The 26,678-nt window shown below is 43.0% G+C and overlaps 1 protein-coding gene across 3 annotated transcripts; it reads left to right on the top strand.

Moving 5' to 3' along the window:
* The first annotated feature begins 10 nt into the window (after positions 1-10).
* On the top strand, positions 11-26,668 carry tec (tec protein tyrosine kinase). Of its 3 annotated transcripts, none has more exons than XM_067372297.1 (17): positions 11-142; positions 8,633-8,806; positions 9,095-9,199; positions 9,945-10,026; positions 11,072-11,200; positions 11,554-11,606; positions 11,711-11,898; positions 12,139-12,204; positions 15,271-15,325; positions 15,413-15,492; positions 15,574-15,788; positions 23,540-23,711; positions 23,790-24,006; positions 24,083-24,147; positions 24,352-24,470; positions 25,487-25,644; positions 25,716-26,667. In XM_067372297.1, exons 2-17 carry the CDS (start codon positions 8,669-8,671, stop codon positions 25,794-25,796), a joined length of 1,923 nt encoding a protein of 640 aa, XP_067228398.1. In that variant the 5' UTR covers positions 11-142; positions 8,633-8,668; the 3' UTR covers positions 25,797-26,667. The 3 variants fall into 3 exon arrangements, with proteins under 3 accessions (XP_067228398.1, XP_067228400.1, XP_067228399.1); XM_067372299.1 differs by lacking the exon at positions 11-142 and adding an exon at positions 210-847 and having other exon boundaries at positions 25,716-26,668; XM_067372298.1 differs by lacking the exon at positions 11-142 and adding an exon at positions 7,785-7,804 and having other exon boundaries at positions 25,716-26,668.
* Positions 26,669-26,678: the final 10 nt, after the last annotated feature.

The raw sequence follows: 26,678 nt of genomic DNA, 5'->3' as shown, positions 1-26,678 counted from the left end.
AGACGCGCGCGAGTCTGGACTTCCTTGATTCATGTTTCCTGATCACTGACCGCAGAAACACACACACATATACACACACACACACACACACACACACACACACACACGTAGGCTATATTTACACGCGGAAAACTACCCGGAGGTAAGAAACGTTTTATTGTTAATTCGTTTATTGGACAGAACTCGAGTCATTGGGTCAAATAAACGATCGGCTCTATTTATTGATCTTTACTGGAGTTTGAAGGTGAAAATGAAAGTTGTGACGTGTGAAATTATTTTGTCTGCGGTTTTTGAGTTTCTGTTCAACAATCATTTAAACAATCAAACAAACAGCAGAAGAATGAAGCTCGCGTGATTAATGTTTATTCAAATTCAATCTGTTCGGTATATTAAAAGGCTTGTTATGCTGTCAGATGATTCACGAAGTCTCTCTGATATATTTGTTCAGTGCTGATTTTGAAGTGAAGAGTGAAGTTGATGTTCTGTATTAAAATCAAATGAAATTTGAAACAGATTTAAATGTGAACTCATCACAGGTGGTTTTATTTCAGAAATCAGATTTTGAAAATCTTGATTAAGGGATCCAAACGTTGTAAAGTTAGTTGCATGATTATTTTTTATTTCCCTAATTTAAGTGATTTACCTCTATGCATTGTTATTTCAAAACCACCAGTTTTTATTTTTATTTACTTTGATTTAACCACAGTTGTGTTTGTGTAATATTGCACAACAGGTGTTGGTTCTACAGATGGAAACCTCAATATCAAGATCGCTCAAAGGTCACGTTTAGTGTCCGTTTATAATGGGAAAGTTCTGATTCTCTGTCGTAAACCTTCTTTTATTTAAGGTCAGTATAGTGTGCATGAAGATGCATCTCAAAGCTGAAACATTATACTTTTTAATGGGCCGAGAAAGTGCCATTTTTAACTTCTGACTGATTATTCTATGTGTGGGTCAATGAAGTGACGGGTCAATTTTTTATACAAAGGCCTTAATAATAATAAAAATCAAAGATATGACATCCAATCTCTTTTATTGAATCCAAAAGGTTTTAATTATATTTTTCTACATATAAAGGTATTTTAAAGATTTTGAAGTGTCAAAAGGTCATTCGGTTTAACCATCCAAAGGCCAATACAGCCATTTCATTTGTTATTAAAATATCTTAAAATGTAAAAAATGTATGTATTTTTTATTCTGGCATGATTTTATGAGAAAAGAATGAACGGAAAAAATTAATTTCATTGATGTCATTCGGAGTAACCAATATAAAGGAACTGTTCTGGATCAAGTCATGTGGTCAATATCATGTGACAGGATGTGACATCATTCAGACCACATGGTCATGAAGCAAAGTAACAAACTCTCTCTTAACTATTTGATAAATTCATGTTTTCTCTTGTTCATACGCATGTCCGAAACATCAGGTCATTCGGTGCAACCGTTATAAAACATGGAAAATGTTGTAATATTTTAAAAACTTGTACTAAATATAAAATGTTTGATTGTCCTTTTGCTAGGTATCAGCCTGTTAGCATTGTTTGAAAATATCGTCATTCGGTAAAACCGAAATTTTGGTTAAACTGAATTACTCTTTTGATGACAAATTTTGTTATAAAAAATGACAAAAGCAGTGAAAATTGATTATAAAAACCACATGATCTCATTGTTAACACTTAATTCACGAGTTCACATATACATATGATTAGATAGAGATAGTAATGCGTATTTGGCGTGCTGTCCAGGGGGAGGGCTCCGAGCTCGGAATTTTGGCCCGAACCCAGAGTACTCCCCCCGGATGTGGTTATGAGAGATGGAATTTAGAAGTGAGGAGATGGGGTGGTGGAGGGATGCTGATAAACTGTCAAACGAACGGAGGTAAGTGTGCCGTATATATACCTCCATTGGTTGATTAGCTGAATGCTTTCCACCTGTGATAATTAGTCTAATAATCTGCACCTGCTCCTCCCGAATTTTGTTAATAAAACATCATTTCACGAGTTCACATATACATATGATTAGATAGAGATAGTAATGCGTATTTGGCGTGCTGTCCAGGGGGAGGGCTCCGAGCTCGGAATTTTGGCCCGAACCCAGAGTACTCCCCCCAAAAGCAAGAGAGCAAAAGGACAGCCGCCAGACTAAAGACCCCAAAAGACGCCGAGAATTGGCGGACTGGCATTTCAAGAAGCCTGGTCGTTTGACCAGGAGGGCCCATGTTGCCACTGACGGGAGCGTATCACTGTACCGGGCGGACGGGCCCTACTAGCCTGACAAACGATGAGTAGCTGAAATTTGGAACGACCGATCGGGAGGGCTCTCGCAACATCTGATAGGAGACCAAGGCTCCAGAAGACCGATGCTTGTTGTATCAGATGTGTAAAGTTCTACCGGCCGGTAAATGAGGAGCAGTATGATTTAAACCGTCCAACTGGGGGGGTCCGTGTTGCCTCTGACGGGATCGTGCATCGCCAGGTGGACGGGCCCTACCGGCCGATTGACGGGGAGCGCGTGATTTGGAGCGCCCGATCGGGAGGGCTCTGGTTACGTCCGACGGGAGACCGAGGCTCACGGCGTTGAACGGGTGAGCCCTACCGACCGAAGTTTCGGACTGACCGACCAATCGAAAAATGTTGGTCGATAGTGTGGTGGACGGAAAGAATGCCCAGCCAGGAGAGCTCTCGCAGCGTCTGATGGGAGACCAAGGCTCCAGGAGACCAATGCTCATGGCATCAGACGGGTAAGCTTCGCTAGCAGACAGGCAGAAAATAAAGTGCAGAGGTTCGATCGGGAGGCTCTCGCGGCGTCCGACGGGAGACCAATGCTCCAGGAGACCAATGCTCGGGGCCTCGGACGGGTAAGCCTCGCCGGACGAGGAGAGAATGAGCACTGACCGGGAGGCTCTCGCGGCATCCGATGGGAGACCAAGGCTCCAGGAGACCAATGCTCATAACATCGGACGGGTAAGCCTCGCTAACAGACAGGCAGAAGTTAAGCAATGAAGATCGACCGGGAGGCTCTCGCTGCGTCCGAAGGGAGACCAAGGCTCCAGGAGACCAATGCTCGTGGCGACAGACGGGTAAGCCTCGCCGGACGAAGAAGGATATCGACAAGGAAGCTGATCGGGAGGGCTCTCGCTGCGTCGGACGGGAGATCAAGACTCACTGTGTCAGACGGGTAAGCCTTGCCAGTCAGAGAAAGGATAAAAGTATGAAATATGACTGGGAGGGCTCTCAATGCGACCAATGGGAGATCAATACTCACAGCATCAGACGGGTAAGCTCTCGCCAGACAGAGGAAGGGAAGAGTTGGAAACTTAGCAGGAGGGTTTCTTGCAGCATCCGATGGGAGATCAAGACTCGCAGCATCGGCGTTTTTTTTTTTTTTTTTTTTTTTTTAAATCAACCGATAAGGGTTTGGTGGGCTTTTCTGATATGGAAACGGTTGGTCCTGATGTAGCTATGGAAAGCATCTGAGGACCATCTTCCTAGAGCTTGGATTTGCTGCTGGGAGAGGCCTTTTGGGCTGCTGATGTTGCTGCCCCAATGCGGAATGAATGACTGGAAAAGTTGTGTGCTGAGATGCCGGATTGCTGGAGAACTGATTTGAGGTGTTTTTGAAACCAGAAGCGTGTAGCAGGTTTGTTGGAAGCATCGATGAAAAGAGGTTCGAGAGGAGATTTAGCCTGGGCGTTTCTGATCTTCAGATATGCTAAGATGGTTTGGTATGGTTGGATTGGAGATGAGAGGTTGAAAATGTATATGTAATGGCCTTTTTTAGCTTGGTCCGTTTTGCTTTGCTTAATCAAGTAGGAGATTGTTTCGCTGTCGATTGCTGAAAGGTCTGAAATGGTGGGGTGGACTTTCAGATCGAACTTTGAGGTGATTGCGATTTCAGAGCATCTGAGAAAGCCAAAAAAAGGCGAGAATGAACATGGCGTCGAGGGTGCGGGCGGTATTAAGGGGCTGATAACTTGTGCGAAGGGTATGGATACATTTGGTGAGGATGTCCAGCGTTATAGGTTGTCTGGAATCAGGGCGGGAGGGCTGGGATCGTTGGATCCCTTTGATTAAGAGAGAGGTTTGAGAGTTATTTATTTCTCTGCGGAGGGGGCGCCATAAATCAGTTTATGGAAAAATTGGACGCCGCTCAGATAGCCTTTGATGGACCCGACTTGGAGGCCCTTAACGCTTTTGAGATAGGAGATGAATGAGGTTATTGAAAGGAGAGAAAAATCAGGGAACTGCAAGTTATATGCGCAATGGAAAGCTTTGAAACATCTCCATGCTGTCACGTAGGATTGGATGGTTCTGGGGGAAACAGCCTGCAGGATAGCGTCGAGTGATGCATCGAGAAGGGGTTTTAATGGGTGGTTTACGGGAATATCAGATCTGAATAAGGAGGTACGGGAGTTGGGAATTGGTCTGCTTCTGGAGCCAGCGTCCTGAATTTCTGAAAAAGAAAACGAGACAGAGAGTCAGCGATCTGGTTTTGAGACCCAGGAACGTGTTTAGCACGTATGATAAATTGGTCACATGCTGAAATCCAGGTCAGACGTCTCAGCATGGGCATCAGAGCGGGTGAATGGGAACGGCCTTTATTAATGCACTGGACCGTTGACTCGTTGTCGCAGTGCACCAATATGCTACTAGCAGACCATTCTTTCCCCCACAGAAAAGCTGCGACTACGAGAGGGTAAAGCTCGAATGGAGCTGAAGACTGTGAAAAGTCTTGTAGCTGCGGTGGCCATGGTGATGCGAACCAGCGACCTTGATAAAATCCCCCGAAACCAGTTGATGGGGCTGCGTCTGTGAACAGTTGGATATCGACGGGGGAAGAAACGAGACTGTTATAGAAAAAGGTTAGGCCGTTCCACTGATTTAAGAATGATATCCATAACCGGAGTTCGTCGCGGCATGCCTGAGTCACGGAAATTAGGTCCTCTAGCGCGTGAACCGAAGACGCGAGTGAGAGGAGATGTGAAATGAAAGAGCGGCCCTGTGGAATGATGCGCATTGCGAAATTTAAGTGTCCGAGAAGGGATAGGAGTTCGCGTTTGGAGCAATTGGAGTTATGCAGGAGGGTTGACGAGACGAGGATTATTCTATCGATTTTTTCTTTTGGCAAGGAAGCCTGGAATTTCTCAGAATCTAAGTTAATGCCAAGGAACTCGATGGATGTGGCGGGACCCATGGTTTTTTCCTGGGCGATAGGGATTCCGAGCTCGGAAAAAACAGTTTGAACTGTATGGATATGCGCGGCTGGAATGGCGTTGGGTGGCGAAATGACTAGAAAATCATCTAGCAAGTGAAGGAGGTGAGGAATCGCGTAATTGTTGGACAAAATCCAGCAAACGGCTTCTGAAAGCATATCAAAAATCTTGGGGCTGCTTTTGCAACCGAATGTTAAACGAACGGCAAAGTAGAATTTCCCGTGCCAGCGTACCCCGAACAGGTGCCAAAAATCAGGGTGAATAGGCATCACTTTGAAAGCAGAGGTGATGTCGATTTTTGCAAGCCAAGAGCCTCGACCTGCGATTTTAATCATCTCGATTGCTTGATCTATGTCATGGTATTTTAGAGAGAATTCGTCGAGAGGGATCAAGCTATTGATGCTTGGTAACGAGGAATTGTGCGGGGCTGATAGATCGATTATAAGACGCTTTTTTCCGGAGAATTTCCTCGTAGCCACTCCAATGGGGCTGATTCGAAATATTTCGAAAGGGTGTTGTCGAACGGGCCGATCATGAAACCTGACTCGACTTCTTTTTTGATCAGATCATTTACTACTTCTGGTTCTGCGAGTGCGGATTGAAGATTATTACAAATGATAGACTGAGTGAGCGGGCATTCCACGCCGGGTTTAAAGCCGTGTTCGAGACCAGACAGCAGATAATTAGTAAATTCGGCATCCGGGTGGTGAGCCAATTCGATAGAAAGACGAGAAATGTTCACAGGAGTCGATAAATAATTTTTCTGTTTTTTATTAAGTGATTTAGACACCGGACATACGTGACGGGCATGAGCACCGCCGCAAAAGTTGCAGATATGTAGATATCTGCAGCGCTGTCTGAAGCAGCCTGCAGTGTTGAAACTGTTACAGGGCTGCCTGTTGTCTGTGAGAGGTGGCGGGGCTCTTCTCACATTTTCAGTTGCGAAGGTTGCTGGTCTTGGCACATAGCTGGTGGATTTGACTTGGGTGTCCGGGCAGGGAGGGATGGAAGGGTTAATCTGTGGGCACGTCATGGTAGAATGTGCCACTGACCTGCATATGGCACACGAAATGTTTCTGCAGCCTAGAAACACCCTGCTGTGGAGATCGGCATCGAGTGCACCCCAGTAAGGGCACTGATTCCACTGGGCGACTCACACGGCACATTTTGCAGAAAACAGTTTGTGGTAGGTGTAGAAGTGCCCGCCCCCATAGGACAGCGCCAGCTCAGCTATGATTGCCAGATAATCATTTAGTTCGCGCCGCCTATGGGGGAAAGCTGAACAGATTATTTCAGTGAAACGGGAAAAGGCAATAGAAAACTCAGAAAAAGAAAGCAGACGAGATGAATGTGGATTTGAGTTTTTTAGGGTGACTGAGAAATCGCCGCAGTCTATTTGACGGTTAGAATCTGGAGCCGGTATTAAAGAGAGAAGAGATGATAAATCTACGTCCGCACCTGCCAGGATCTGCGCTCGGATGTTTTGAGCCACTGGGGGGGGCTCCGAGGCGACCGCATTCGGTGGGACGGGCATCGCTGATGCTGTGAAGAGAGAGTAAGGTGATTTGTTTTGCAGGAGTGGATTGCAAGAAGCAGTGGCTGCAGCTGTGTTTGTCAGCAGCGGTGGCCTCATGCTTAGATCAGCCTCTTGAAAAGGAAGATTGAAAGGAGCCTGGAGGTGAGCTCTAAAATCTTGAGCTGAAGGCGTAGGCGCCCTCGCTTGCGCTGCCTGCCACTGAGAAGGGGCGGGGTTAGAGATGTTCGGAGGGAACTGGTGAAAGCCCTGAGCCTGAGTTGCCAGCATCCTCGCGCTAGTGTCTGCGAAGGGAGCTGGAGGCCACTGATAATAGGTAGGGTTGTGGACAGCGAGAAAAGGCTGAGAAGCTGAGGGAAGGCCTGTTGGCCCGGCCGCATGAGGTGTTGCGGCGAGAGGAGCCGAGTAGAAATGCTGGGCTTCAGCGAGAGGCGGACTAGGTCTTACGGCGGAGGCATCTGGGGCACGGCCCAGGCTCGCCGAATGCCTTTTGTTGCAGCCAGACAGTTGAGTCGAGCTAGATCTTGTGCGGGAGGAAGGAGGAGTTGAGCGAGGCGAACGTTGACCTTTGCGGGCTTTGCTCTGCCTGTTGGCCGTCTTGGGAGCTGGAGTGGACTTCGGAGTGAGGTAGGTTGGCTGTAAACTCACGTATAGATCGTACAGTTCCGCTTTGTTCATTTTCCGCGAGAACTGTACATCTGAATTTGCCAGCGCTTGCCTCAATCCTACTACTGTCCACTTGCCAATAGGTGGAATCGTTGGGACGGCTGAACGATAGGAAGACGCCGGGGAGGTATTTTGAGGTCTCGCCGGTGGAGGCGAGGGCTGAGCTCGGCGTCTAGGCGAGCTTGTAGCTGCACGGGCAGGTGGTCGGCCGCGCCTGGGAGCCTGGGGCTCAGGTGCAGTGTCGGGCAGAGGAGAAGTTGTCGAGGGGTCGGCAGGTGGAGACGCAGGATCCTCGGAAAAGTTAGCTTCGTCGTTAGACGGGGAGACGTTAACTTGAGACATAGTAGCAGAAGGGCGAACCGAAATGCTGATAAACTGTCAAACGAACGGAGGTAAGTGTGCCGTATATATACCTCCATTGGTTGATTAGCTGAATGCTTTCCACCTGTGATAATTAGTCTAATAATCTGCACCTGCTCCTCCCGAATTTTGTTAATAAAACATCATTAAAACTTCAAAATGAATTATATCTCCGTTATTTTTTTTTTTACACTCTTAAAAACCTTATTCGTCAATGACCCATGTAAAGATATGAGTTTGAGATTCTGAGATAGAGCTGGTGGAAATCTGCGGGAAAACCTACTTTATTCATGTCTTTTGAGAAACAAACAGATTTAATATAATTTTACTCGACTAGGGGCCCGTGTCTGTCCACTAGGGGGCCTCAACTCCAGCCTTCTCCAACTGATTTCACAGCATTTTGTCTGTGTTTTTGTGGCTAGACGGTTAGGGTTACATTAGGTGGCACGTTCTTCCTCTTTATTCTTCTCTGTGTTTCACCTCTGCTTCAGCTGGTTTCCTAACTGGCTCTCTAATAAACCTGAATATAGTTGACTCCGCAGGTTCATCTTCTATAATGCACAGAAGTCTCAAAGCTTACTTTGGTTCTCTCCAAAAAATAATTTAGGACAGAGACTCAAGCCCTTCCCGTTATAAACGGATCCTAAAAGTGAAAGTTCCAAGTCTAAGGTCTTATGATGATCTGTAGAGATCAGTTTTTGTTTGTTGAGGAGATGTTGAGGTTTCTGTAAACACCATGACACAAAGATGGCCGTTGTGGTAAAATAGAAATAATGCAATAATGCATAAATGTGATCAGTGAAACAACTAGGAAAAGTCCACTTGAGCGTCATGAGAAGAGCTGTGGTTCTGTTTCTCAGGTCCATGGCAGTTCTGGGCGTTCAGGTTCCTCAGAGATGAGTTTGACACCCATTCTTGAGGAAACGTTGATCAAACGTTCTCAACAGAAGAAGCGAACGTCTCCGCTCAACTATAAAGAGAGAGTGTTCGTGCTCACCAAGAGCAGACTCACATATTATGAGCTCAGAGCTGAGGTGAGTCGACAGAAACACAGATATGTTCTAAAAACCATTCCATTTTATCATTCTTTAAACATTATGGGAATGTTAGTTCTGAATGTTCTGAAACAAGCAGTAACATTTAAAAAACATTCCATAAACGGTGTGTAAATAATGTTATTGTGCTAACGTTTTGAGAACATTATTAAAGACCAGATAATTCTGAACGAACGTTCTATTGATGTTACTGGAAGAACGTTCGTTCATAACTGTTCATGTCTGTGAGGCTGCTTTAATGTCTGCGGTTCAAACTGTGTTTTGCAGAAGAAGTTCAAGAAGGGCTCGGTGGAGCTGCAGAGGATCAAGTGTGTGGAGATCGTGAAGAACAGCACCACCATCATCCCCTGCCAGAACAAATATCCCTTCCAGGTCACGGCGCTGCTTTATTCCCAACATAAACTCAACTTTATTTATAGAGCACTTTCAACACCACAAGTGGAACCAAAGTGCTGTACAGAGAAAGATAACAGAGAAAACAAAAACAATGCAAACATATGACACACACAGCTTACAAAGCTCAAAAACCTGCTCTTAACTTCAGTCAAACATTCACGCAGGGACTGAATGGCACATTTATGCCCATGTTTCAGTGGCAAATGAACAGATGATAGTGAATCCCAAATTTCTCAAAAATAGAACCTAGTAGGAGCATATAAAGGGAAAATAAAATTGGTCCCAGGAAAGAACCCTGAGGAACCCCACTCACAACAGTAGAAGAATAATGCCCTACACCATCTTTCAAATAGGAAGAGAACATTTCAGAGCAAACACCATCCTGATCCCTAAAACGATCAATAATCAGCTGTTTCAGATGCCGTGGTAAGATCTAACAGAAGTAGAACAACAGTTTCCAGAATCAGCGCCTCGTAGGATGTCCCTCAAAAAACCCTCAAAAGAGCAGACTCTGCAGCAAATTTTCATGATGTATGACAGATTTTTATAGTACTTTATTGGCATTTATTGATTCCATGAAGAACCTTAAACATCCATGGAACCACTAAAGGTCCTTTAGATTATTAAAATGTTCTTCACTCTAGGAAAACAACGGTTCTTTTAAAACACGAGACACGTGCTGTTAGTGTGCAGCACTGAATCTCTTTCTCTCTCTCTTCAGGTCGTTCATGATCAGACCACGTTGTATATTTTTGCTCCCAGTAATGAGAGTCGAAGCATTTGGGTCCAGAACATCAAAGAAGGTCAGTGAGATTCTCATCAACACATCTGATGGGTTTGATTAGTCCGTGATCTTTATAAAGAACATGTAATTATGTAATGTACTCTATATAAATAAGCTCTCGCATTCACACGCCCAAAACCACCAAAACTACAGAAGAAATAATCACACTTCCACAGTCAACGCAGAACTGACACACTGTCGAGGAATGAAGAGCTGGACAAACGTGTCAAAAATAAATCATCTAAAAAGACTATCTTCCTCTCTTGTCTTTAAACATGATGTATGCGGTACATGATCGTCCCCGAATCTCGTTCGTAATGTTTGTAATATCTTAATGTTTTCTAGTCACATTGATCAGTTTCGTATGGAAACACATTTCTGCTACACAAGAAAAATAATCAGGCTTTGGTAATTATGACAAGATATTAAAATGAAATTATGAGATGAAAAGTCAAAATTATGATTTAAAAAAGTCATAATAATGAGATTAAAAACTCAAAATACACTCTATGTTAGAATTTTTACTTTGTCAATTTTGACATTTTAATTTAAGTTATAGTTTTGACATATCTCATTATGACTTATTATGTCACGATTGACTTTTTATATAATAATTATAACCTTTTTTAGTCATAATTTTTACTTTTCATCCAATAAATGACTGTCATAATTTCAATTTTTAATCATAAATATTACTTAATATGTCACCTTTTTGACTTTTTATATAATAATAATAATAACTTTTTTAGTCATAATTTCAACTTTTCATCTCATAAATATGACTTAGTATGTCATAATTTTGACTTTACTTCATAGATATGATTTTCCTAAAGCACGATTATTTTCTTATGTGGCAGAAATGGACTTCTGTAGGTTTGGATCTGCCGGCAGGAGAGTTTACATCTGGAGATGATATAAACCATCAGCCGGATGAGATTTGATATTAGTATATGTCTTTATGTCAGTGTATGAATGCGGCTGAAGATGGTTATATAAAGTCGTGTGGCGTGGTGTTGAAGCCGAGGTCAGCTGTGGTTTGAGTGTTTGTGTGTCCTGTGCTCCAGAGATAAAGAACAACGCTCAGATCGCAGCCAAGTTTCACCCTCAGTTCTGGCAGGAGGGCGAATGGCTGTGCTGCGGGCAGATGGACAAACTCGCGCCCGGCTGCGAGGGATACAACTTATTCGGAGACGGTGAGCACCTGCCAATCAAACATGGACTAGTTCATCACAGTCTTCTGTCATTCATCTCAGCTTACATTAAAAAGCTTTGAATCTCGAAATCAATTAAATCTAAACTTGATGTTTGAATAACAAATAATGGGCCAGATTTACTAAAGGTAAAAGTTTACTCCGCCCATTTCACGCTCATCTGCATACACTTTGAGAGCCACGCCCACATCTCAACATCCAATCACTAACTGACCCACAGAACCAAGTCCCGCCCTACATTTGATGTTTTTTTTAATTAATATATTTCACTCAGATATCAAGAATCAGCAGAATTTGTTTATTTTCCTGTATTGTTTCCTGTATCTTCCTCACAGTTTCCCGTAAACCTCTTCCTCCTGTTCCTGGAGACGAGAGCAGCAGCTCGATGGTGAGTTTACTGATCAGATTGGTGTGAGATGTGCTCTGAACCGACGCTGCATCACGTGATTTATGTATTAATGAGTTTTTAATTGGTGTTTTCTTCGCCTCAAGGCTCGGCGGCCACCCCCTCCCCCGCCTCAGGAAACACAGGAAGAGGCGGGGCCTCAAGAGGAAGTGGTGATCGCGCTGTATGACTTTGAAGGGCTGGAGACTCATGATTTGACGCTGAAGAAGGGTGAAGAGTATGTGATCCTGGAGAAGTGTGACGTTAACTGGTACAAGGCGCGGGACAAACACGGGTGCGTCTGACGCGGTGAACCAACTATCATGTGACTCTCAAACCCGTACCTGAAAATCCTTTACCTAATTTGATGTTTGGGTCAAAAATTACATTTTGTATCACTTGTAAATCTCTCATTATACTATTTTATGACCAAATATTCGATAAAACCTTTTTGTCAGCTTGTTTTCAGTTATTTAGTACAGGTTTTGTGTTTCTTTTTGGAGCTGATATTACAAGTACTATGGTTGTGTTGCAGCGAGGAGGGCTACATCCCGAGCAACTATGTGACTGAAAAAGAATCAGACACACTGGAGCAGTTCATGTGAGTCAAATCAGACACTAACGGAGTTTGAACATGAACATTTATTACAACTAATTCTCCTCATGTTAGAATAACAGTGCACTGATGAAGACCAATGAAAACACACTAATATTTGAGCTGCTCAAGCTTCATCAAACATCCACATGTGTCCAAGCATTGTGTGTGTGTGTGTGTGTGTGTGTGTGTGTGTGTATATACACACACAACCCAAATTCCGGAAAAGTTGGGATGTTTTTTAAATTTGAATAAAATGTAAACTAAAAGACTTTCAAATCACATGAGACAATATTTTATTCACAGAACATAGATAACATAACAAATATTTAAACTGAGAAATTTTACAATTTTATGCACAAAATGAGCTCATTTCAAATTTGATTCCTGCTACAGGTTTTGGTCCCATAAAACCTTTATATACCTTTCAGCATTCATAGTGCAAGCTGCCCATACCGTATGCACTTATGCACCTCCATACCATCAGAGATGCCTTCCTTTTGAACTGAACGCTGATAACATGTTGGCACGGGGGATTGTGTTTACCGACAGTGGTTTAGTTGGCATCTGCAGATGGCACGGGGGATTGTGTTTACCGACAGTGGTTTAGTTGGCATCTGCAGATGGCACGGGGGATTGTGTTTACCGACAGTGGTTTAGTTGGCATCTGCAGATGGCACGGGGGATTGTGTTTACCGACAGTGGTTTAGTTGGCATCTGCAGATGGCACGGGGGATTGTGTTTACTGACAGTGGTTTAGTTGGCATCTGCAGATGGCACGGGGGATTGTGTTTACCGACAGTGGTTTAGTTGGCATCTGCAGATGGCACGGGGGATTGTGTTTACCGACAGTGGTTTAGTTGGCATCTGCAGATGGCACGGCGGATTGTGTTTACCGACAGTGGTTTAGTTGGCATCTGCTGATGGCACGGCGGATTGTGTTTACTGACAGTGATTTAGTTGGCATCTGCAGATGGCATGGCGGATTGTGTTTCCCGACAGTGGTTTAGTTGGCATCTGCAGATGGCACGTGGATTGTGTTTACTGACAGTGATTTAGTTGGCATCTGCAGATGGCACGGGGGATTGTGTTTACTGACAGTGATTTAGTTGGCATCTGCAGATGGCACGGCGGATTGTGTTTCCCGACAGTGATTTAGTTGGCATCTGCAGATGGCACGGCGGATTGTGCTTCCCGACAGTGGTTTAGTTGGCATCTGCAGATGGCACGGCGGATTGTGCTTACTGACAGTGGTTTAGTTGGCATCTGCAGATGGCACGGCGGATTGTGTTTACTGACAGTGGTTTAGTTGGCATCTGCAGATGGCACGTGGATTGTGTTTCCCGACAGTGGTTTAGTTGGCATCTGCTGATGGCACGGCGGATTGTGTTTACTGACAGTGATTTAGTTGGCATCTGCAGATGGCACGGCGGATTGTGTTTCCCGACAGTGGTTTAGTTGGCATCTGCAGATGGCACGTGGATTGTGTTTACTGACAGTGATTTAGTTGGCATCTGCTGATGGCACGGCGGATTGTGTTTACTGACAGTGATTTAGTTGGCATCTGCAGATGGCACGGCGGATTGTGTTTCCCGACAGTGATTTAGTTGGCATCTGCAGATGGCACGGCGGATTGTGCTTCCCGACAGTGGTTTAGTTGGCATCTGCAGATGGCACGGCGGATTGTGCTTACTGACAGTGGTTTAGTTGGCATCTGCAGATGGCACGGGGGATTGTGTTTCCCGACAGTGGTTTAGTTGGCATCTGCAGATGGCACGTGGATTGTGTTTACTGACAGTGATTTAGTTGGCATCTGCTGATGGCACGGCGGATTGTGTTTACTGACAGTGATTTAGTTGGCATCTGCAGATGGCACGGCGGATTGTGTTTCCCGACAGTGATTTAGTTGGCATCTGCAGATGGCACGGCGGATTGTGCTTCCCGACAGTGGTTTAGTTGGCATCTGCAGATGGCACGGCGGATTGTGCTTACTGACAGTGGTTTAGTTGGCATCTGCAGATGGCACGGGGGATTGTGTTTACCGACAGTGGTTTAGTTGGCATCTGCAGATGGCACGGCGGATTGTGCTTCCCGACAGTGGTTTAGTTGGCATCTGCAGATGGCACGGCGGATTGTGCTTACTGACAGTGGTTTAGTTGGCATCTGCAGATGGCACGGCGGATTGTGCTTCCCGACAGTGGTTTAGTTGGCATCTGCAGATGGCACGGGGGATTGTGTTTACCGACAGTGGTTTAGTTGGCATCTGCAGATGGCACGGCGGATTGTGCTTCCCGACAGTGGTTTAGTTGGCATCTGCAGATGGCACGGCGGATTGTGCTTACTGACAGTGGTTTCTGGAAGTATTCCTGGGCTCATTTAGTAATGTCATTGACACAGTCAGTGTCGTCTGAGGGCCTGAAGACCACGGGCATCCAATAAAGGTCTTCGGCCTTGTCCCTTACGCACAGAGATTTCTCCGGTTTCTCTGAATCTTTTGATGATGTTATGCACTGAAGATGATGAGATTTGCAAAGCCTTTGCAATTTGACATTGAGGAACATTGTTTTCTACAATCTTTTCACACACTATTTCACAGCTCTGCCCACCTTTTCTTCTGTGCCTCTCTAAGTCATCCCTTTTATAGCTAATCATGTTACAGACCTGATATCAATTAACTTAATTAGTTGCTAGATGTTCTCCCAGCTGAATCTTTTTGAAATTTCTTGCTTTTTCAGCCATTTGTTGCCCTTGTGCCAACTATTTTGAGACCTGTAGCAGGCATCAAATTTGAAATGAGCTCATTTAGTGGATAAAAATGTAAAATTTCTGTTTAAACATTTATGTTATCTATGTTCTGTTGTGAATAAAATATTGGCTCATGTGATTTGAAAGTCTTTTAGTTTACATTTTATTCAAATTTAAAAAACTTTTTTCAGAATTTTCAGAATTCGGGTTGTTTTTTATGTCCTTCAAAAATCCAACTGAATATTTGAATGTTTAATTAATATATATTTATTTTCATATGTTTCTGTGAATTTTGTTAAGGCTGTATTTTTGTATTTTATGTTTCAGATGGTTCTGTAAAAATGTGAATCGCAACAAAGCTGAAGAGCAGCTCAGGAAAGAGGTGAGTGAGTGTGTGTGTGCGCATGTGTGTGTATGAGTGTGTGTAGTGTCAGTGTGAACATTTAACACACTTTAATAATGTTTTTAGGGTAAAGAAGGGGGTTTTATGGTTCGAGTGTCCAGCAATACAGGGACATACACTGTGTCACTGTACACCAGGAGCACAGGGTGAGACTCTCTCACACACACACACTCATGATGTGATGCTGAGGGTGTGTGTTGATGGTAATAGTCTTTGCTGGTTTTCAGGGACGGAAGCGGAGCAGCTACGGTCAGACATTACCAGATCAAAGAAACACATAGTTCACCAAAACAGTTTTACCTGGCAGAGAAATACATCTTCAGCAGTATTCCTGAGCTGATCGAGTACCACAAACACAACGCTGGAGGACTAGTGTCCAGACTCCGTCATCCTGTCGGTGATCAGACGAGAGAAGCGCCGACCACAGCAGGATTCAGCTACGGTAACAACTGTTCACACACTGGCTGTCACACACTCAACGATGGAAATTAAACCAAACATTCAATGCTTAGAGATGCATGACAAAAGAAAACAAAATGCATGATAGAATCAGCTCAAAGTATCAAAGATGTTTCAACAAGTGAAGTCAAGTCAAGTCAAATTTATTTATATAGCGCTTTTACAATTGGTAATTGTTCAAAGCAGCTTTACATATTAGAAGCACAGAAAAAGGGATGTGGTTAAAAATAAACTGTACAAACAAGCGTGGTAATATGTAACATATACAAGATGGTGCTACATTAAGCCAATGTCGGCTGACTCCCAGGGGTGGAAAAAAAACCCTAGGAGAAAAACCCAGCGTGCTAGCACTGGGAAAAAAGTCCTAGGAGGGAAAAAACCCCTTGGAAGATATATATAATATATGTAAATGGATATGGAGATCAAAATCTGAATTATACATTTTTATTATAGAGATTAAAAATAGATTATATATAAATATATGTAAGCGGATACGGGGATTAAAGATCTGAATTATAGATGCAGCCAGAACTGGATCTGTAGGCCCATTGTCTCCTGGGCTACGTTGTAGTCAGGTCCAGACGCAGGTTCTCCATCTGATCTGGATACGGCCTGGATCCAGCACCCGGCAAACCTCAGGATAAGCAGAGAGACAGATATTAGCGGAGATGCCATTCTTATTCTGATGTACAGGTATATCTAGTGTTATAGGAAATGTTCTCGGTTCCGGCCGACCTAAATATTGCAGCGTAACAATCCTTTAACGGATTTGAAAAATGTTAATGTATTGATAATGTGTTATGTGTATGCAAGAGCAAAGAGATGTGTTTTTAGTCTAGATTTAAACTGACAGAGTGTGTCTGCTTCCCGAACAATGCTAGGAAGATTGTTCCAGAGTTTAGGTGCTAAATAGGAAAAGGATCTGCCGCCTTCAGTTGATTTTGATATTCTGGGTATTATCAACTGGCCTGAATTCTGAGATCGCAATAAACGTGAAGGACTATAATGCATTAAGAGCTCACTTAGGTACTGGGGAGCTAAACCATTTAGAGCTTTATAAGTAAGTAGCAAGATTTTAAAATCTATACGATGTTTAATAGGGAGCCAATGTAATGTTGACAGAACTGGGCTAATATGGTCATACTTTCTGGTTCTAGTTAGAACTCTAGCTGCCGCATTTTGGACCAACTGTAGTCTGTTTAAAAGCCGAGCAGAACAACCACCCAGTAGAGCGTTACAATAATCTAGTCTTGAGGTCATGAATGCATGAACCAACTGTTCCACATTTGTCATTGAGAGCATATGTCGTAATTTAAATATATTTTTAGATGGAAGAAGGCGGTTTTACAGATACTAGAAACATGACTTTCAAATGAAAGATTGGTATCAAAGAGCACACCCAGGTTCCTAACTGAGGATGAAGGTTTAATGGAGCACCCGTCAAGTGTTAGAGAGTATTCAAGGTTTTTTCGTGAGGAAGTTTTTGGTCCAAAGATTAGGATATCAGTTTTTTCTGAATTTAATAATAAGAAATTTCTTGTCATCCAGTTTTTAATGTCAGCTATGCATTCTGTTAGTTTTGTGAATTTGTAGGTTTCGTCAGGGCGCGAGGAAATATAGAGCTGAGTATCGTCAGCGTAGCAGTGAAAACTAACACCATGCTTCCTAATTATCTCTCCTAAGGGCAACATGTACAGAGTGAAAAGCAATGGTCCTAGTACTGAGCCTTGTGGTACTCCATATTGAACCTGTGATCGATACGACATCTCTTCATTAACTACTACAGACTGATAACGGTCAGATAAGTACGATTTGAACCATGCCAAAACAATTCCACTAATGCCAATATAGTTTTCAAGTCTTTTTAGAAGAATATTGTGATCGATAGTGTCAAAAGCAGCACTGAGATCTAATAACACTAATAGAGAAATACAGCCACGATCGGATGATAAGAGTAGATCGTTTGTAACTCTAACGAGAGCAGTCTCAGTACTATGGTATGGTCTAAATCCTGACTGGAAATCCTCACAGATTCCATTTCTTTCTAAAAAGGAACACAGTTGTGTTGAAACTGCCTTTTCTAGTATCTTTGACAGAAAAGGTAGATTCGAGATTGGCCTGTAATTTACTAAATCTCTCTGATCTAGTTGAGGTTTTTTAATAAGAGGTTTAATAATAGCCTGCTTAAAGGTTTTTGGCATGTATCCTAGTGTTAAGGATGAATTAATTATATCAAGAAGTGGACCTATGACCTCTGGAAGCATTTCTTTCAGTAGTTTAGTCGGCATTGGGTCTAACATACATGTCGTTGATTTTGATGATTTGATAAGTTTAGATAATTCTTCCTCTCCTATAGCGGCGAATGATTCTAGTTTTACCTCAGGGACACTACAGTGCACGGTCTGAAGAGAAACTGTAGACAGTTGCATGTTTATAATTTTCTCTCTAATATTATCAATCTTGCAAGTAAAGAAGTTCATAAAGTCATTACTGCTGTGCTCTATGGAAACGTCAGCAGTTGAATCTCTGTTTCTAGTTAATTTAGCCACTGTGTCAAATAAATACCTAGGATTATGTTTGTTTTCTATTAAGAGATTTGAAAAATAAGTAGATCTAGCATTTCTTATAGCCGTTCTGCACTCAATCATTTTTTCTTTCCACAAAAGGCGAAAAACTTCTAGTTTTGTTTTCTTCCAACTACGTTCAGCTTTTCTAACAGCTCGTTTTAGAGCCCGAGTGTGCTCATCATACCACGGCGTTGGATTAGTTTCCTTAATCTTCTTTAGACGTAAAGGAGCGACTGCATCTAATGTGCTGGAAAAGAGAGAGCCAATAGTTTCTGTTGCAGCATCGAGTTCTTCTAAGTTGTCAGGTATACTAAGGCGATGAAACTGCTCGGGGAGATTATTTATAAAGCAATCTTTAGTGGCAGACGTGATTGTTCTACAATATTTATGGCTGGGTGGTGGTTTTGCAGCCTTGGCTAATTGTATTATACACGAGACTAGATAATGATCTGATATATCATCGCTCTGCTGTAGAATTTCAACAGCATCAATATCAATTCCATGCGACAGTATTAGATCTAGGGTATGATTACGACAATGAGTGGGTCCTGACACGTGTCTAACTCCAATAGAGTTTAAAATGTCTGCAAATGCCAATCCAAATGCGTCTTTATTATTATCTACATGGATATTAAAATCACCAACAACAAGGACTTTATCCGCAGCCAGTACTAACTCTGATAGGAAATCAGCAAATTCTTTGATAAAGTCAGTATGGTGCCCTGGTGGCATGTATACAGTAGCCAGCACAAATGTCAACTTACATAATGTTACATAAAGCACCATCACTTCAAAGGAATTATATTTGAAATTCTTTTGAGTGATTCTGAATATATTACTATAAATTACAGCAACACCTCCCCCTTTGCCTTTCTGTCGAGGATTGTGTCGATAATCATAACCTTGAGGACTAGATTCATTTAAAGTAATGTAATCGTCTGGTTTTAGCCAGGTTTCTGTCAAACACAGCAAGTCTAGTTTATTGTCTGTGATAATTTCATTTACAATAAGTGCTTTTGAAGAAATAGATCTAATATTCAGTAACCCAAGGTTTATCATTTGTTTATCTGATTTATCTGTGATTTTCATTTTTTGAACATCAATTAAATTTTTACCCTTAAAAGGTTTCGGAAGTTTTTTGTATTTACTAGTTCGAGGTACAGACACAGTCTCTATGTGATAATATCTATGTGAAAGTGTTTCTATGTGCTGTGAATTATCTGAGTTCTGTGACGTGAGGCGGCTAGCAGACGGTCGGTTTAGCCAGTTTGTCTGCGTCCTGATCTGGGCCCTGGTTTGTCATGTTTCAGCTCTAAGACTATTTGCCAAATTTCTAGATAGAAGAGCAGCACCATCCCGGGAGGGATGAATACCATCTCTTTTCAACAGATCAGGTCTGCCCCAAAAGCTTTTCCAATTGTCTATGAAACCTATATTATTCTGCGCACACCACTTAGACAGCCAGCCATTGAGTGATGATAACCTGCTAACTATCTCATCACTCCGACGAACAGGAAGAGGGCCAGAACAAATTACTTTTGCTGACATTGAATTTGCGAGTTCACACACCTCTTTAATGTTAATTTTAGTGATCTCCGACTGGCGAAGTCGAACATCATTTGTGCCGACGTGGATAATGATTTTAGAATATTTACGTTTAGCATTAGCCAGCACTTTTAAATTTGCTTTGATGTCAGGTGCTCTGGCCCCCGGCAAACATGTGACTTTGGTGGCTGGTGTCTCTATTTTCACGTTCCGTGTAATAGAATCGCCAATTACTAGGGCACTTTCAACAGGATTCTCAGTGGGTGCGTCACTGAGTGGGGAGAACCTGTTTGATGTTATAATCGGAACGGAAGAGTGGCGTTTGTTCTTGCCATTATGCCGCCTCACAGTCACCCAGTTAGCCTGCTGCGTGGCTTCTACAACCGGAACACTCTGAACACACACACACACACTGAACACACTCTGAGCACACACTGAACACACTCTGAACACACACACACACACACTGAACACACTCTGAGCACACACTGAACACACTCTGAACACACACACACACACACTGAACACACTCTGAACACACACACACACACTGAACACACTCTGAACACACACACACACTGAACACACTCTGAACACACACACACACTGAACACACTCTGAAAACACTCTGAACACACACACTGAACACACTCTGAACACACACACACTGAACACACTCTGAACACACACACACTGAACACACTCTGAAAACACTCTGAACACACACACTGAACACACTCTGAACACACACACACTGAACACACTCTGAACACACACACACTGAACACACTCTGAAAAAACTCTGAACACACACACTGAACACACTCTGAACACACACACACTGAACACACTCTGAACACACACACACTGAACACACACTGAACACACTCTGAACACACTCTGAAAACACTCTGAACACACACACTGAACACACTCTGAACACACACACACTGAACACACACACACTGAACACACTCTGAAAAAACTCTGAACACACACTGAACACACTCTGAACACACACACACACTGAATACACTCTGAACACACACACTGAACACACTCTGAACACACACACACTGAACACACACACTGAACACACACACTCTGAACACACACTGAACACACTCTGAACACACACACACACTGAACACACTCTGAACACACACACTGAACACACTCTGAACACACACACACTGAACACACTCTGAAAACACTCTGAACACACACACTGAACACACTCTGAACACACACACACTGAACACACTCTGAACACACACACACTGAACACACTCTGAACACACACACTGAACACACACACTGAACACACTCTGAACACACACACTGAACACACTCTGAACACACACACACTGAACACACTCTGAAAACACACACTGAACACACTCTGAAAACACTCTGAACACACACACTGAACACACTCTGAACACACACACACTGAACACACACTGAACACACTCTGAAAACACTCTGAACACACACACTGAACACACTCTGAACACACACACACTGAACACACACACACTGAACACACTCTGAAAAAACTCTGAACACACACTGAACACACTCTGAACACACACACACACACTGAATACACTCTGAACACACACACTGAACACACTCTGAACACACACACACTGAACACACACACTGAACACACACACTCTGAACACACACTGAACACACTCTGAACACACACACACACTGAACACACTCTGAACACACACACTGAACACACTCTGAACACACACACACTGAACACACACACTGAAAACACTCTGAACACACACACTGAACACACTCTGAACACACACACACTGAACACACTCTGAACACACACACTGAACACACTCTGAACACACACACACTGAACACACTCTGAAAACACACACTGAACACACTCTGAAAACACTCTGAACACACACACACACACTCTGAACACACACACACTGAACACACTCTGAAAACACACACTGAACACACTCTGAAAACACTCTGAACACACACACTGAACACACTCTGAACACACACACACTGAACACACACTGAACACACTCTGAACACACTCTGAACACACTCTGAACACACACACTGAACACACTCTGAACACACACACACACTGAACACACTCTGAACACACACACTGAACACACTCTGAACACACACACACTGAACACACACACTACTCTGAACACACACACTGAACACACTCTGAACACACACACACACTGAATACACTCTGAACACACACACTGAACACACTCTGAACACACACACACTGAACACACACACTGAACACACACACTCTGAACACACACTGAACACACTCTGAACACACACACACACACTGAACACACTCTGAACACACACACTGAACACACTCTGAACACACACACACTGAACACACTCTGAAAACACTCTGAACACACACACTGAACACACTCTGAACACACACACACTGAACACACTCTGAAAACACACACTGAACACACTCTGAAAACACTGAACACACACACTGAACACACTCTGAACACACACACACTGAACACACACTGAACACACTCTGAACACACTCTGAAAACACTCTGAACACACACACTGAACACACTCTGAACACACACACACTGAACACACACACACTGAACACACTCTGAAAAAACTCTGAACACACACTGAACACACTCTGAACACACACACACACACTGAATACACTCTGAACACACACACTGAACACACTCTGAACACACACACACTGAACACACACACTGAACACACACACTCTGAACACACACTGAACACACTCTGAACACACACACACACACTGAACACACTCTGAACACACACACTGAACACACTCTGAACACACACACACTGAACACACTCTGAAAACACTCTGAACACACACACTGAACACACTCTGAACACACACACACTGAACACACTCTGAACACACACACTGAACACACTCTGAACACACACACTGAACACACTCTGAAAACACACACTGAACACACTCTGAACACACACACTGAACACACTCTGAACACACACACACTGAACACACTCTGAAAACACTCTGAACACACACTCTGAACACACACACACTGAACACACTCTGAAAACACTCTGAACACACACACACTGAACACACACACTGAACACACACACTCTGAACACACACTGAACACACTCTGAACACACACACACACTGAACACACTCTGAACACACACACTGAACACACTCTGAACACACACACACACTGAACACACTCTGAAAACACACACTGAACACACTCTGAACACACACACTGAACACACTCTGAACACACACACACTGAACACACTCTGAAAACACTCTGAACACACACTCTGAACACACACACACTGAACACACTCTGAAAACACTCTGAACACACACACACTGAACACACACACTGAACACACACACTCTGAACACACACTGAACACACTCTGAACACACACACTGAACACACTCTGAACACACACACTGAACACACACACTGAACACACTCTGACACTCGATGCATATAAAGAGCTGTAGAAATAAAGCTGACGTGACGTGTGATGAATGCTGTGTGTTGTGCAGATAAATGGGAGATCAACCCGTCGGAGCTGACCTTCATGAAGGAGCTGGGCAGCGGTCAGTTTGGAGTGGTGCGACTGGGCAAATGGAGGGCGCAGCATAAAGTGGCCATTAAAACCGTCAGGGAAGGAGCCATGAGTGAAGATGATTTCATAGAGGAAGCCAAGATCATGATGTAGGAGTCACACACTCATGAACCTCACCGTGAGGATCATGTCCGAGTGTTTGGCTCATGTGTCTCGTGTGCCCGCAGGAATCTGTCTCACCGTAACCTGGTGCAGCTGTACGGCGTCTGTACCCAACAGAAGCCCATCTACCTGGTGACAGAGTTCATGGAGCTGGGCTGCCTGCTCAACTACCTGCGGCAGCGGAGAGGAGCGCTGGGATCGCAGGACCTGCTGGGAATCTGCCACGACGTGAGTCAGGGAATGCAGCATCTGGAGCAGAACGGATTCATCCACAGAGACCTGGTCAGAAAACACACACACACATACACAAGAGAGCTGTGATCAGACCTTTTCAAAGCTGTGCTCTGGTGTCTTTCAGGCGGCCAGGAACTGTCTGGTTAACAGCTCGCTGGTGGTGAAGGTCTCGGACTTTGGGATGACCAGGTATCGGTTCATCACATCTGTTTCCACAGAACATAAAATCGTAGTATCCTGCATGTAAACCTTCAATCATTTTAGATCGAAAGATTTCATATTGAATTGCTAAATATTTTACTTTATAGGAATGGTAGGAATCTTTTATGCCACTAGTTATATGAACACAAACAAAAACTGTAGACATGATTAGATGTTTCTGTTCTCCTGCAGGTATGTTCTGGATGATCAGTACTGGAGTTCGTCCGGAGCAAAGTTCCCGGTCAAATGGTCTCCTCCTGAAGTCTTCAACTTCTGCAAATACAGCAGTAAATCTGACGTCTGGTCCTTCGGTCAGTATCTAGATCAGCTCCTGATCTCCTGATGCCAGCTTTATTTATTTCTACAGCACTTTATAGAGTACAGATCGTGTCAAAGCAGCTTCACAGTAATAAACAGGAAAATAACTGAATCAGTGATGAAAACTTCATCAAATATGAGTCAGATTCAACTGTAAAGCAGCTCTAGAAAGACAACAGAGTCATTATTCAAATCAATTTAGTTCAGTTTGATTCAATTCAGTTCAATTACAGTGTCAACGTTGCAAAGTTCATCAATTATGAAACAAAATCAATTAATTTCAGTTCAGTTTGATTTAAATCAGTTGAACTACAGAGTCAACGTTGCAAAGTTCATCAATTATGAAACAAAATCAATTAATTTCAGTTCAGTTTGATTTAAATCAGCTGAATTACAGTCAATGTTGCAAATTTCATCAATTATGAAACAAAATCAATTAATTTCAGTTCAGTTTGATTTAATTCCGTTCAATAAAAGTGTCAATGTTCCAATTAATCATTTATGAAAAAAAAATCAATTTGTTTGTTCAATAACTGTCAATGTTGCAAATTTCATCAATTATGAAACTAATTCAATTAATTTCAGTTCAGTTTGATTTAATTCCGTTCAATAAAAGTGTCAATGTTCCAATTAATCATTTATGAAAAAAAATTCAATTTGTTTGTTCAATAACTGTCAATGTTGCAAATTTCATCAATTATGAAATTAATTCAATTAATTTCAGTTCAGTTTGATTTAATTCCGTTCAATAAGTGTCAATTTTCCAATTAATCAATTATGAAAAAAATTCAATTCGTTTGTTCAATAAGTGTCAATGTTGCAAAGTTCATCAATTATGAAACAAATTCAGTTTCATCTCGAAGCAGCTCTAGAGCAGACAATAGAGTCATTATTCAGATGAATTCATGTTTTGATGGAGTCACAGTCAGATCAGTGTTACTGTAGATGAAGTGTGTTGTGAAGGTGAAATGACGGTTGACGCCGCTGTTGTTGTGCTCGTTTTCTTCAGGTGTGTTAATGTGGGAAGTGTTTACGGAAGGGAAGATGCCGTATGAACACAATCAAAACCACGAGGTGGTGATGATGGTCACTCAGGGTCATCGGCTCTATCGGCCCAAAAAAGCGGCTCCTCACATCTACAGCATCATGCAGATGTGCTGGATGGAGGTAACATCTGTTCGTCAGTGATCACGTGATGATTGATTTGATCTGATGCTGAATGTGTGTGTTTTCCTCAGAGAGCCGACGAGCGGCCGACCTTCTCCAAGATCTCAGAGTTGATCACTGACGAGCTGGAGGACGACGGACCTGAATCCTGAGCTCTGATTGGATGGTCTGACGCTCCAGTCCAGTGGTCACGTGACGAGCTCACAGAGGCTCAGCGCCGCAGCACGCGTGTGCATGTGACACGTCTGCACCTCCGCATGAACTGACTCCTCCTCATCCGAGGCCTTTATTTATGACTCTGTTCCCTCCAGTCAGAATGTGTGGAATTGATCTGAAATATGACATAAAAAGTTGAAATTATGACATTCTAAGTCATAATTATGAGATAAAAAAGTGGAAAATATGACTATGTCTGGCTTTTTGTCATAATTTCGATTTGTCATCTCATAATTATGACTCAGTACGTCATAATTCCGAATTATGCCATAATTATGATTTACAAAAGCATGATTTCTTTGCTTATGTGGCAGAAATGAGCTTCATTAAGTGTGTTGATGTACTGTAAAGTGTCAAATAAACCTCAGGTGGTCGTTGACCGAGTCAGTGTCAGTCAACTCACACACACTGTATTTTCCTCACTCATTTCAATCATCATAATTAATTAATGAACACAAGCGCTAATCAGCCTCCTGATATCCGAGCGAACACACACACACACACTGGTGCCGGTCTGTAAGGACGCGATGTCGGACTCCTCGTGATTATGAAGGTAAGACGCTCTCAAACACACTCAGAAAGCAGAAGGAAGCAGGAAGGATGTCGCTCATGTAGAAACATCAGCTCTTGTGAAAGAACAGGCTGTACGTGACGCTCGTGAATCGACGCGCGCGCGTCTGTGTCTGAGCGGCGCTTTATTGGGTTAAACTGAAGCTTCATGCTGGTTTGACCAGCAAATATGAACACTTCCTCTATTGACCTCAGCAGCTTCAGTTCTGTGTGTGTGAGACAGAGTGTGTATTTTACATTCATACCGA

This window comes from Chanodichthys erythropterus, chromosome 20 (assembly GCF_024489055.1).
Source record: "Chanodichthys erythropterus isolate Z2021 chromosome 20, ASM2448905v1, whole genome shotgun sequence".
Lineage (NCBI taxonomy): Eukaryota > Metazoa > Chordata > Actinopteri > Cypriniformes > Xenocyprididae > Chanodichthys > Chanodichthys erythropterus.
The sequence above is the reverse complement of the archived record's forward strand: the minus strand, read 5'-3'. Positions and strand labels throughout refer to the sequence as shown.